At 36.0% G+C, this 13,593-nt stretch overlaps 1 protein-coding gene across 6 annotated transcripts in view; it reads right to left on the reverse strand.

Moving 5' to 3' along the window:
• Positions 1-13,593, reverse strand: part of YTHDC1 (YTH N6-methyladenosine RNA binding protein C1) — a 37,025-nt gene that overhangs the window by 19,727 nt on the left and 3,705 nt on the right. For 3 of the 6 annotated variants that reach the window (XM_074396222.1, XM_074396220.1, XM_074396221.1), the window contains exons 2-6: positions 5,937-6,038; positions 5,247-5,575; positions 4,699-5,125; positions 1,531-1,623; positions 31-120 (exon numbers count right to left, since the gene is read on the reverse strand). In XM_074396222.1, coding sequence (XP_074252323.1) covers positions 31-120; positions 1,531-1,623; positions 4,699-5,125; positions 5,247-5,575; positions 5,937-6,038 — 1,041 coding nt within the window. The remainder of the gene's footprint in view (positions 1-30; positions 121-1,530; positions 1,624-4,698; positions 5,126-5,246; positions 5,576-5,936; positions 6,039-13,593) is intronic. The other 3 variants (XM_003931899.3, XM_003931898.3, XM_010342565.2) reach the window with 1 other exon arrangement.

A 13,593-nucleotide genomic window follows, 5' to 3' on the forward strand; every position in this document is an offset into this window, starting at 1 on the left:
CGATCACAAATACAAGTGAAATGAGAATACCTGCATATGACTCTGATGCAGAGCTTCCACTTCTATCAAAAACAATTGGAGATATGCCTCTAGCTCTCTTCCTTTCCTTCTTTTTCTCATCTAAAAAGAACCAAACAAGAGTTTTTTAAAAAAAAAATATATATATATAACACAGAAACTAAGAGAAATAATCAAACAAGAATGTATCATTACATGTCTAATTTTTGTATAGCCCTTATATTAGACTGTGCTCCTCTCTCCTGATCCCTCAATTTCCTCAGAAGAATGTTTTTTTTTTTTAAAAACACTGTCTAACAACTAAGGGCATCTTGCTTCTCTCATCAATTTCAGTCAAATAAAAACACATGAAGTAACTGCAAAATCAGGTCCTTAATTGCCATCGGTGGACTTTGAATAAAATTTTCCAAGATAGGGAAAAATGTGCAAAGCAAAAACAATTTCTTTCAAAACTGCGTCCTTTCTACGCACCAGGTAACACTGTCTTAAGTCCTTATCTTTTTAAACTCCACTGCCATTCTTCATCACAATTCCAATTCTGATTCTATCTTAAGAAGTCTGATGAACCCCAGAACCCAAAGCTTTACAACTGAAAAACAATATATATATACCCCATAATTCGTGATTCCCTTCTGGTTGCCATTGCTTGTTTTTGTATTTTCCATTTCATTCTTCTTAGCCATTTCCTCCCTGGATTACTGCTCTTATTTTCAAATTCAATTCAAAATTTACCCCTACAATTTTAATGGTAGCCTGTGTATTTCTGTAAGAAAGCTGAAATTTTTCAGTAAATAGAAAGGGTTTGGATTACCTGTCATTTAGGAAAGCAGTCCCAAGCTTAATTTGGAACTTTGTAAACATATAAATCAGGACTGAAATGGAATTTGGCTCTCCTGTTTACTGCTATCTTAATTATACCATGATAAGCTCCTTTTGCTTTTCAGCTTAGAGATAAGGGAAGGAAAAAAATGCATATACTTATTTTTACAAAAACAATGGAAAGCTGAAAAAGAATAATCAGTGATCATGTATACAATAACCTACTATATAATGACAGCTATTTAAAAAGCTTCCTACTATATAATGACAGCTATTTAAAAAGCTTTTAAGTACTATCTCCCTTAATCCTCAGAACAAGTTCACAAGATACTCTCATTACAGATGAAGAAGCTTGGATTAGACAGGTGGTTAGGCAACTAGACTAGGGTCCCACAGTTGCTGAGTGGTAGAACCTAGACTCAAAGGCAGGTCCTCTGGCTTGAGCAAGTAGAAACAATATTTTACAAGTATTTTTGAAACACGACTACAGGTTCAACTGCTTTGGCGAGCTTTTTTCATTATTTCTTTCAAAAGTCTGACATATTTCTTCTAAATTTTCCTCCAGGGATATTTCTTTCAGGAGTCTAAGCATTACAAATGGATCACACTGAGTGTAATGTATCTCTTATTGCTGTGAAAAAAGAATATTTTATGGTCCAAGTACTAAAAAGGGTCTGGCACAGTGACTCGGACCTGTAATCCCAGCACTTTGGGAGGTTGAGGCGGGCGGATCACTTGAGCTCAGAAGTTCAAGACCAGCCTGGGCAACACAGCAAGACCCTGTCTCTATATAAAGACAAAAACAATAATAATTAAAAAATTACTAAAAAGATCTCTGAGATAATGCAGGGAAAATAACAGAAGCAGAAGATCCTACTCAATTGTTCCTATATAATGCCAAATCTAGCATTAGCATGAGAAATCTCCAAGGAATTTTCATTTTTGTATGAGTAACTCCCACTGCTCTTAAGTTTATGGCCGCCTCCCCCAACTATTACTCTTAGGTCAAAAGAACAATAAAAATCATCTAATAAATAAAGCTCCATGAATAAGCCTGTCTGTCGCTTTATAAAGTTACCAAAAATTCTGAAAATAAGGTAAAATAAACTGGAGTCTAGAAAATTCATGACACAGAAACTAAACTGTGATCACTTTTATTTAAAAACTGACATTTCCTAATCAAGGAGTTCCAAAACCAACCCATTACTCTTTCACAAACTAATGTATGAAAAATAATTTCCTCCATAGTAAATACAGTACCTAAAGCATGTTCCACATTGCAGGTATCTCATTTAGAATAAATGTGGTCTATTAACAGTTTTGAGATCAATATTTGTTATAAAACTACAGTTACCATTTATTTTGAAATGTCTTCTCCACAAAAACAAAGTATATTAATCAAGTTATCTTACTATGATCATCATCTAGGAGCCTGTTAAAAATGCAGATTTCTGGGCCGGGCACAGTCGCTCAGCATTTTGGGAGGTGGAGGTGGGTGGATTACAAGGTCAGGAGTTAGATGGTAAACCCCCGTCTCTATTAAAATACAAAAATTAGCCAGGTGTGGCGGCACGTGCATGTAATCTCAGCTGCTTGGGAGGCTGAGGTAGGAGAATCGATTGAACCCCGGAGGCAGAGGTTGCCATGAATGGAGATTGTGTCATCGCACTCCAGCCTGGGTGACAAGAGTGAGACTCCGTCTCAAAAACAAATAAATAAAAAATGCAGATTTCTGGTCCTATTCATTTAAGTCAGTCCCCTTTGTTTAATGTAAACAATAAAAACATTAAAGTCTAAGAAATAACAGAGATACCAAAAAGAAGATATTGTGGGCCGGGCGTGGTGGCTCAAGCCTGTAATCCCAGCAGTTTGGGAGGCCAAGGCGGGTGGATCACGAGGTCAAGAGATCGAGACCAACCTGGTCAACATGGTGAAACTCTGTCTCTACTAAAAATACAAAAAATTAGCTGGTCATGGTGGCACGTGCCTGTAATCCCAGCTACTCAGGAGGCTGAGGCAGGAGAATTGCTTGAACCCAGGAGGCAGAGGTGGCGGTGAGCCAAGATCGCACCATTGCACTCCAGCCTGGGTAACAAGAGCAAAACACCATCTCAAAAAAAAAAAAAAAGAAGATATTGTAACAAAACATTCCCTACATGGGAGTGGTTTCACACATTCTCCACAATAAATACTTTCAACATTTTTTGAAATGTTGCTAATGGGAAGTATTTATTGCTAATGCTAAGTATCTCTTCTCTATCCATTATCTTAAATTATAAAAAATATATACCCTGGCCAGGTGCTGTGGCTCACGCCTGTAATCACAGCACTTTGGGAGGCTGAGGTGGGTGGATCACTCAAGGTCAGAGGTTCAAGACCAGTCTGACCAACATGGTGAAACTCCATTTCTACTAAAAATATAAAACTAGCTGGACGTGGTGGCGCATGCCTGTCATTCTAGCTACTCAGGAGGCTGAGGCAGGAGTATCGCTTGAACTCAGGAGGCAGAGGTTGCAGTGAGTTGAGATCGCACTATTGTACTCCTGCGTGGGTGACAGAGACAGACTGTCAAAAAAAAAAAAAAGAAAAGAAAAAAAAATACGTCCTATCAGTTTGCAAAAGGCACGATGGAAGAACAGAAGTAAAGACTCCACAAGTTTTTACAACAAATCCAACTACTCATCTATTCAGTTTAACTCTACCTCCCTTGAAAAGCCTATCTTAACTCCCAAACCTAGAATTCTAGTGAACAAAAGGTTGAAAGCACTTCAGTTGCCAAACACTAGAATATAACTGGCCATCTGCTCTACCTATACTGTATACAGTATACATACTATAAAGTATAAATATATAGCATAATGTATATAGTAGAAATATATACATCTGTATATGGTATAGGTAGAGCAGATGGCCAGATATCTTCTAGTGATTGGCAACTCAAGTATTTTTCTATATTATACACATAACAGTGTACTATTATAAACGATAAAGTTCTATAATAATGAAACTGTAAATGTATTTCAAAAGAATAGTTAATTTTCCTATGTTTAGCACATTCTGCTTATGTAGCAATCTGGTAGCATCTTTACATAAGACAGCCATTATAATCATCATACAGTGCTCTGTAAATACCCTGACCTCTCCTTGCTGTACCCTACCCCAAGAAAGGTTGCCCTAAGCATAGTGCCTATAAATACCTAATAGTCATACATTTTTGTCTCATAGGAATAAAGAAGCAGAATATGTAGCATTGAAGAAATGACTCAAGACAGCTCTTACCTAATTTTTCCACAAGAATTTTATTTATAGTCTTCATCTCCATCTTACACCTTATACCCCAGTCCTCTTGTAGACCCTGTCTTAGCCAGTCAACTGACAGACACTGAATTAGAAAAAAAGTCTGTGCTCCCAGGGAAAAAAGAAATAATCTGATTCTCCAGCCATATAATGGAAATCTAGGGGCATTTTACTAAGGAAATACTGTAACACCCAGTGAACAGGTTTCATATGAACATACTTCAAATACATCAGTGTTTAAATAAACTGCTAACTGGTATGAAAATCTAAGAATTTACAACATTAAAATCTGAAATATATTTCCTTATATAGAGACAAATGGACTTGTGTCCATTTATAACACAACCTATTTGTAGCTAGGAAATGCCCTTACTAAATATGCAACTCTTATCCAAGATTATTCAAATGTATTTATAACATTCAACAGTATGTAATTATAAAGGATCACAAGACAAACCTATTAATATCCCCCATCTCCTCAACAATTTTATAATTTAAACATTTTCAAGACCAAAACCTATCAAGTGTTTTTTAAGAGAAACTTTTACACACAAAAAGTAGTACCTGATCCATCTGTGCCTGAACCAGATCTGACGGACCCATCTGTGAAGGAGACAGATTCAGAGCCAGAGTCACTGGCCTCACTTCGAGTGTCATAATCATTTCCCTCCTCTTTCTGGTCTCTCTCATCCTGTTCATATTCTTCTTCTTCCTCTTCCTCCTCCTCCTCTTCCTCCTCCTCTTCCTCTTCCTCTTCCTCCTCTCCATCTTCATCTACCTCTTCATCTTCTTCTGCATCTTCTTCTACCTCTTCATCTTCCTCCACATCTTCTTCAACTCCTTCCTCCTCATTCTCGGTGTTGTTGCCTTGCTCATCAGAAGAACCACTGCTGCCAGTCTCATGGTCAGAGCCATATTCTTCAGAGTTCACCTCTTCCTTAGAAGACTGGCTGGATCTGCTTGCACGTCTATCCACTTCAAGCCCAATTCTCTGATGTTTAAAGAAAAAGGGAATCAGCAGTCATATAAAAGACAAGGTCAGGGTGAATAAACAGTTCTAAAGCCTCAAAATGAATGGCTTTCTGTTTTATATCTGCAATAACATTTACTACCTCAGAACCGTCTGGCGTAGGAGATTTGGCCCTCCTTTCAGGATCCCTTTTCCGGAGACAGGTTTTTTCAGGTTGATTCTTATAAGGTTCTCTGGAGGCACTACTCGATAGACGAATTTTCCGATCAGCATCTAGACGCTTGTTTCTTTCAGATCTTTGATATTCCTCATTTTTATACTCTGTGACTGACTTTCCTTTTGTACTGACTATTCTTTTGTTATTGCTAACAGACGAGCTCAGTGGCTTAGAAACCAGTTGTCTTGAATGGACAGAAGGCTTTTGTCGTTTGGTATCAGTGGATTCCATTCGATCACTTTTTCTTTTTGATCCTTTAAAATAATGTAAAAAAACACAGAAGTATTTGTAATATTCCATTTATTTCACCAAAGATGGACAATAATATATATCAGGAAGGGGGGAAAGGCCTTATTTCTTTAAAAGTCTTCTGAAATATTTCTGCTCCAGAAAGAAAACATAGCTTTCAACTACTGGAATAAATCCATGTATTTGATTAGTTTCATGTATTAGAAAAAACCAGATTACCCCAATTCATATGGATGCCAGTTTGTTATGTGCATTTAGTGTTAAATGCCTCAAGGAACAAGTACAAAAAAGCAGAGTCACTTCTTTTAAGAAATTGAGTCTCCTCTACGCTGTTATTTCAACAAAAATAGTAGAACTCTTACATACCCTTTTTCTCGTTTTTATCTTGTTCACTCTCTGGATTATACAGTTCATCATCCTGTTCTGGTACTTCAGTCAAAATATCATCTAGAACATTAAGTTCTCCATCTGCAAAAGAAATCAGAAAATAATAGGGAAAAATTACTATTATTAAGCATGTATTTTTAAGTACTTAGTGTGAGACAACAAACGCTTAGGAGCTTTTACTTCAGGATCAACACACAAGATTAACTTCTATAAAACAATATAGGGTAAAGAACTAGCCAGGCACAATGGCTCATGCCTGTAATCCCAGCACTTTGGGAGGCTGAGGCAGGCCAATCACTTGCGGCCAGGAGTTCAAGACCAGCTTGGCCAACATGGCAAAACCCCGTCTCTGCTAAAAATACAAAAATTAGTAGGGCGTGGTGGCACGTGCCTGTAACCCCAGCTATTCAGGAGGCTAGATATAAGAATCACTTGAACCTGGAAGGCAGAGGTTGCAGTAAGCCAAGATCACGCTATTGCACTTGAGCCTGGGCAATAAGAGTGAGATATACTCCCAGGAGTATACAACTCAGAGGGCATGAAAAGATACACGAGTTTAAGAAGAAAATATAAAAATGTCTCTACTTTTACTTTATTCTTTAATTTCAAACTTTTGTGACGGCTTTAAAATATGCACAATAAATTAGTACAGAAATATGTATGTACAACTTAGAAATACACATTTACCAAAATGTGTACTCTCCATGATTACAAAGGGAAAACAACTTTACAGTGGAGAAATGTCGCACAGGTCAGATTAACCAGATAATCAAAGTTAACATCACCAGTAATGGGACAAATCAATATGATGGACCTTTTGTTATAATGCTCTGAGAACAGAACGCTTTTTAATGTTCTATGCAAAACGGAAAAGCTGAACCTACATGAGGAAACATCAGACAAACACAAATTAAAGGGTATCCAAATATGTCACTGTCATGAAACAAAGAGTAAGAAGTATTTCATATCAAAGCAGACTAGAGAGGCATGATAACTGAACACAGCCTACAATACTAGACATAATTGAAAAAACTGGGGAAATCTGAATAAAGTTTGTAGATCAGAGAGAGTATCAATGTTATTTTTCTAATTTTGACTGTACGATGGTTAAGTCAAAGAAAGTCCTTATTTTATGAAACACATATTTAAGTATTTAGGGACAAAGATGTATCATGCCTGCAACTTGCAAATGGTTCAGGAAAAAAAAGTGTGCACATACACAACACACAGAATGAGAGACAAATGTGACAAAATGTTAACATTTGCAGAATGTGGTTATAGAGAAAAAGAAAATTCTTTACACTGCACTTGTAGCTGTTATGCTAATCTGAAATTATGTCAAAATGAAAGTTAAATGAAAAAATTACCAATGTACTATATAATAAAAAAAGTTTGCAGCCTGCTGGTATGGACTGTAAAAGTATAAAACTTATTCAGAGAAGGCAACTATGACTATACTGACATATTCCATGATCATGAAAGCATAAAACTCAGTTTTGTCCTCACCTCCACCTTGTCCAACAATCTCAGAAATACATGCAAACACCACTTTAAATTTTAAAATAACGTACCAATGCTAAAAGTAAATGTTTAAACATTAACTATTCCAGTGTCAAAAAAATCTTTACAAACTTAAGGTGTGGCAAAGGAGAAGTGTACCATGAAAACTGGTAAGATAGAACAATTTTATTGGTGGCTCCAGGAAAAAAAAAAAGAAAGAAACAAAGCCCACTTGAATTATAGCAAGGTCTATTAATTAACTTGGGGGCTATAAATAGGTTAGATGAGATTCAAATTTTCCCCAAAGTGAGAAAGAAATCAGTGACTGAAGAGAACAGTTAATACGAACGATAAGAAGAGAAGGTTACACAGGAAATGGTAAAGATAACATTTTCTTTTATATTTGGAGACACAGTCTCTAAAGATATCTGAAAATTACTACGTCTGGAATAGCAAAATTTATGATTTTGAGTGGTCCCAATGCTGACATGTGCCTTACCATTTTTCTAAAATGAAAACATACTATTTGGGTTTTTAGTTTTGTTTACTTTCAAAAAATGTTATTCAAAATCAAGATACGTCAAACAAAAAAGCTTCTCTCATCATCTAGATTCATGTTTTTGCTAAGACAAAATTCCTTCAAGATCTGAATGGTGGCAAACACTATTTCTGGACTCTACATTATAAATAAAAAATAGTTTGCTAGAGGCAGTCCACGTTTTACAGATGTTTAGTAAGTACTGGGTCAAAGCTCTCTAATCAGTAAAAAAGTAGATCCAATAGATCTTCACAGAACAAAATATATTTATAGAAAGCAAAAAAAAAAAAAAAAACAACTTAAGACAATCACAATGAAATATGCAAATACAATGCTACAGAAATCTTTTCATAAGATCGCTAGCTCTTAATTAGAAATAGCACCCTCAAACCATGAACATTTACATATTATATACTTTAGACATGCTAAATTTAATACAGAATGAAAGAATTTGCAGAATGTTAATTTAAATAAATTTGAGTTTCAAGGACACTCAAATCTTGGTTTTCCTAGCAAAAGGGGTCTAACTATTTTAAAAAGTTTTAACAAATTCAAATTCAGACATTGGTTGTATTTTTAGAAAACACCTACGATATTTTTCAAGACAACAATTAACCAAGGCTTACTTTTGAAAAACACTTCGTCACTTCAAAATTTTATCATTTTTACGTATCATATATACAAATCACATAAAATAAGGCATGTTTAATCATTCATTACTTTGCAGATAAAGAAATAGAAGCTCAAATGTTTGAGTTGACCAAATACTCTTGTCTAATAAGAGGCGAATATTAGTATGAAGTGCCCACTTTACAAATTTACAGTTAATTAGATGGGGAACATTAAAAGCACCTTTAAACAAAGTGCAAAGAACACAAATGCAAAACGTTAAAAGGCCATACATACTAGAACATATATTTCAAATTAGTGTACCAGAAAGCTCTGTATCTTTAACTTTACAACATTTAAAATTTACTGGAATATTTAAAATCAACTATAACATCCTCATTTATAAATACTTTTATCTGTATTACAGTCTATGACATCAATAAACTGTGTGGTTTTATCGCAAATTGGCAAACTAAAACTTACAGGATAAATGTAGCCCATTGTCTGTTTTGAAAGGCCTGCAAGAATGGTTTTTAAATTTTTAAGGTATTTATTAACAACAACAACAACAAAAAGCAGAGCGTATCAGATAACATAGTTAGAGCCCACAAAGCCCATCTGGCCCTTTACAAAGAATTCTGCCAATCCCTGACATAATATAAATAACCAAATTTTAAGTTACTTTTCTCCATCATTGAAACTCCTTATATATATACTGGAATATAATATACAGGGGAAAAAGTCTTGGAGGTTAAGATAATGCAGGTATCAGGAAATTCCCAGTCTCTGAGTTCAAGATTCTTCACCTCTGATAAGAGGAACTTAGAATAAAAAGTTCAGTTTTGGGGAAAGGAAAAGGAGGACATTTGAATCTTCTGATGAGTTTTTCAACCTGTAAGACTCTCCCTTCCTTATCACTATCAGACTTGAATAAATCCTGCCTGCCCCAACTCTTTTGTTAATGACTAGGTTACATGATACATATAAATAAAATCTGGCCCAGAACACAAAATGAAATCCCTTCTTCAACACAACAGGTTTAGTATATACATACATGTTTTAATGATCTGCTGTATAAGATGATCACCTTGAAACTTGACTTAAAACAGTAACATTTTTCATTATGGCTCATGGTTCTGGGGCTCAACTTGGGTCTCTCATGCGGCTGCAAATGGGGCTAGGGCTGGAGCTGAAATCATTTGAAGACTTGTTCATTGACAAGTCTGGCTGATGTGTAGGCTGTTAAGATTCAGAGTTGGAGCTTCTCCAGATTTCTCTCTGTGTGATTACTCTTTACTATGGCAATCACAGAGTAGGCAGACGTCTTATACAGTAGTTTAGGACTCTAAATGTGTATGTCCTAACACAGAAAAGACCAGGTAGAAACACAGCAACACTTTCACAGTATTTTATTCATAGAGGCAATCACAAAAGTTTACCTAGGTTCAAAGAGAGGGGACACATACTCCAATCACTGTTGACAGAAGTGTCATATGTAATATACAGATGTTTCCAAAACTACTACATACAGTTTTAATGGTAAAGACTTTAATTATATATGTGAGCTGCATTTTTAATAACAAAAAACTGATTTAAACAGGTCAATATTAAAGCTTATAGTATTAGGTTACAAAGCTAAAGTAAGCTGCTTCCTCTGGCCATATCCTTCACTTGACTTGAAAGAGTACCTTTTGTATACATTTTAAATCATTTTTAAAATGTAGAATGAATTAATTATAAAAGAAACATTTTAGTACTCTCACAAGCTACAGCTGTTAAAGAGTGTAATTATCCCTAGCATATTCTTTTAAGATATAAAGTAATATTCACTAGTTTTAGGATGACTCTTTAACCTACCTGAAATGTTTTTAACAATTTCAAAACAAAAAACCATGATACTATTACCTATTGTATTAAGCAACCATTTCCTCTGTCCTGAAATTTAACATTATTGATATTCTATATAAAGAGATATGTACACTTTCAATTACTTCACAATAGTTTGACAGTAGCACCCCAACCCAAGAATAATAACAGTAAACAAAGATTAGCAAATGCCAGGTTAAAAAAAGGTCTGTAGGCCGGGCGCGGTGGCTCAAGCCTGTAATCCCAGCACTTTGGGAGGCCGAGGCGGGTGGATCACGAGGTCAAGAGATCGAGACCAACCTGGTCAACATGGTGAAACCCCGTCTCTACTAAAAATACAAAAAATCAGCTGGGCACGGTGGCGCGTGCCTGTAGTCCCAGCTACTCAGGAGGCTGAGGCAGGAGAATTGCCCAAACCCGGGAGGCGGAGGTTGCGGTGAGCCGAGATCGCACCTGGGTAACAAGAGCGAAACTCTGTCTCAAAAAAAAAGAAAAAAAAAGAAAGAAAAGGTCTGTAAACAAACAATCAATGCACTATAAAAATCCTAATTTCTATGACATATAACACTTCACACTGAAAGCATTTTTTAGATGTCTATATAGAGAACTATACAGACTTTAAAAATCACTTTTTTTTTTTTTTTTTTGGAGACAGAGTCTTGCTTTTGTCACCCAAGCTGTAGTTCAGGGGCACAATCTGGGATCACTGCAACGTTCCCCTCCCAGGTTCAAGTGATTCTCCTGCCTCAGCCTCCCAAGTATCTAGGATTACAGTCACCCACCACACCATGCCTGGCTAATTTGTGTATTTTAAGTACAGACAGGATTTCGCCATGTTGGCAAGACTGGTCTTCAACTCCTGACTTCAGGTGATCACCTACTTCGGGCTCCCAAAGTGCTGGGATTACAGGCATGAGCCACCATGCCCTGCCTTAAAAATCATTTTAAAAATCTCTAAAAAAAGAAAAAAAAAATTTTTTTTGAGACATAGTCTCACTCTGTTCCCCAGGCTGGATGGAGTGCAGTGGCATGATCTCAACTTATTGCAACCTGCGCCTCCCGGGTTCAAGCAATTCTCCCTGCCTCTGACTCCTGAGTAGTTGGAACTACAGGCGCCCGCCACCATGTCCAGCTAAGTTTTGTATTTTCACTAGAGACAGAGTTTTGCCATGTTGGTCAGGCTAGTCTTGAACTCCTGACCTCAGGTTAAAATCCATAAAATTTTGTTTCAAAGTTAAAATGTCACAAAAATAATGTGCCCGTGCAACCAATAAGCTTAATGAAAGAATCCTACATTAAACAGTATTTACACGTAGAGCTAAAATTCAAATCCATCCAAACGTTATACACTAGCAGTCTATAGGATAAACTCGGCTCTTGAATGCTGTTTTAAATAATTCTAAGGATTTAATATGAACACCTACTTAAAAAAATACTATTTGATTATTAAGAATCCAGATTTTCACCTGAAAACAACGAGCTGGAGCAATTCTGACAGTCCTCTGTTAAGACACAAAGAAGGTACATATGTCGAAGTTTTGCATGAGACAGTCTGGGTTGGTATATGGTGAATCAGGGTATTTACTATTACTACCTGAACAAAGAACATGGTTGCTATTTAAAAAATAAAAAATAAAAAATAAAAAAATGATATATTACCTATTGTATTAAGCAAGTACTTTATCCACCAGATTCTAGCATGCACACACATCTGCAACACCACGTAACACTGATCTTACACTTCAAAACAGACGAAGGCTCAGTTCAATACACTAAGGCACAGGGATATCAGACACTAGTTTAGCATAACAGTACATAATAACTTGCAAAAGAAGAGGAAAGAAAAAGGGGACAATCCTACTCAACTCCAGCAGATTAATTTCCTTGACAGTTGCAAGCACTGTAGTGTCAGATCGTCCACATTTTCAAGAGGACTCTGAAACCCAGATTTGTATTTGGAATTGCCTGACTTTTAAGTGTTGCTTCAATTAAAAATAAAACAGTTGCCTGCTAGATTCTTCTGTGAAAGTACAATCATCTGTAAATATTTTGCATTAATATAATCACAAACTATTAGCAAACTGAGTTTCGAGGTAAAGGTACAGATTCCAGGATACAGGAAGTAAACAAGGACATAAAAAGAGTAACAGGTCAGGCACTGTGGTTCACATTTGTAATCCCAGCACTTTGGGAGGCCAAGGTGGGCAGATCACTTGAGCTCAAGAATTTTAATACAGCCTGGGCAAAATGACGAAACCCCACCTCTACAAAAAATACAAAAATTAGTGGTGCGCACCTATACCTATAGTCTCAGCTACTCAGAAGGCTGAAGTGGGAGAATCACCTGAGTCTGGGAGGTCAATGCTGCAGTAAGCCCTTACTGCACTACTGCACTTACTGTGGGCAACAGAGTAAGACCCTGTCTTCCCCCACAACCAAAATAAAATAAATCATCATATTTTTAAAGCCTGTTCAAAAACTGACAAGATGTCAGAAATAACAAAGCTAGCTGTTTGTTGCTTGACTGGGGGATTTTTATTTTAGGTCAACATGGGAACTTAAAATTTACCATAATCTTTTTATTCTTCGACTTTATGATTACAACCCTTAACTCCAGGGATATCAGGATAGAAAATTAACTTTTATCTAGGACAGTCATTTTTTACTGCAGAAGCTTCTGGGTCAGAAGACAGTACTATTTATTAATATGTAAGGTTCCAGCATCAGACTAAGATTTAGTATTTAAAGAAAGAAAAGTGAAATATTTATATACATTTTGTTTTCTAACACAAGGTACCAAAATACATTATGTTTTAATTCATTTAATATAATTTTAGTGAGATTTGGCAAAGGAGTAAGATTACTAGAACCTTCCCTTCTATTAGCTTGCAATGTACATTGTATATTTAGACCAGTTTCTCAGCTTTTTTTGTCATTCAAAATTGTCATTCCTCTAAATGAAGTTAAAAAACTTAAGATTTCCCATCCAAAATCCCCGTCTTCCAAAAAACATACAATTGAAGTGCAAGGATAGCATTTTAAATTTTTTACCTTACTTCTACTATAGGTAAAATAAATACATTGGAATATCAATCACATACTCTATGCTTTACAGAGCCCAAA

The sequence above is a fragment of the Saimiri boliviensis genome, chromosome 3 (genome assembly GCF_048565385.1).
Source record: "Saimiri boliviensis isolate mSaiBol1 chromosome 3, mSaiBol1.pri, whole genome shotgun sequence".
NCBI lineage: Eukaryota > Metazoa > Chordata > Mammalia > Primates > Cebidae > Saimiri > Saimiri boliviensis.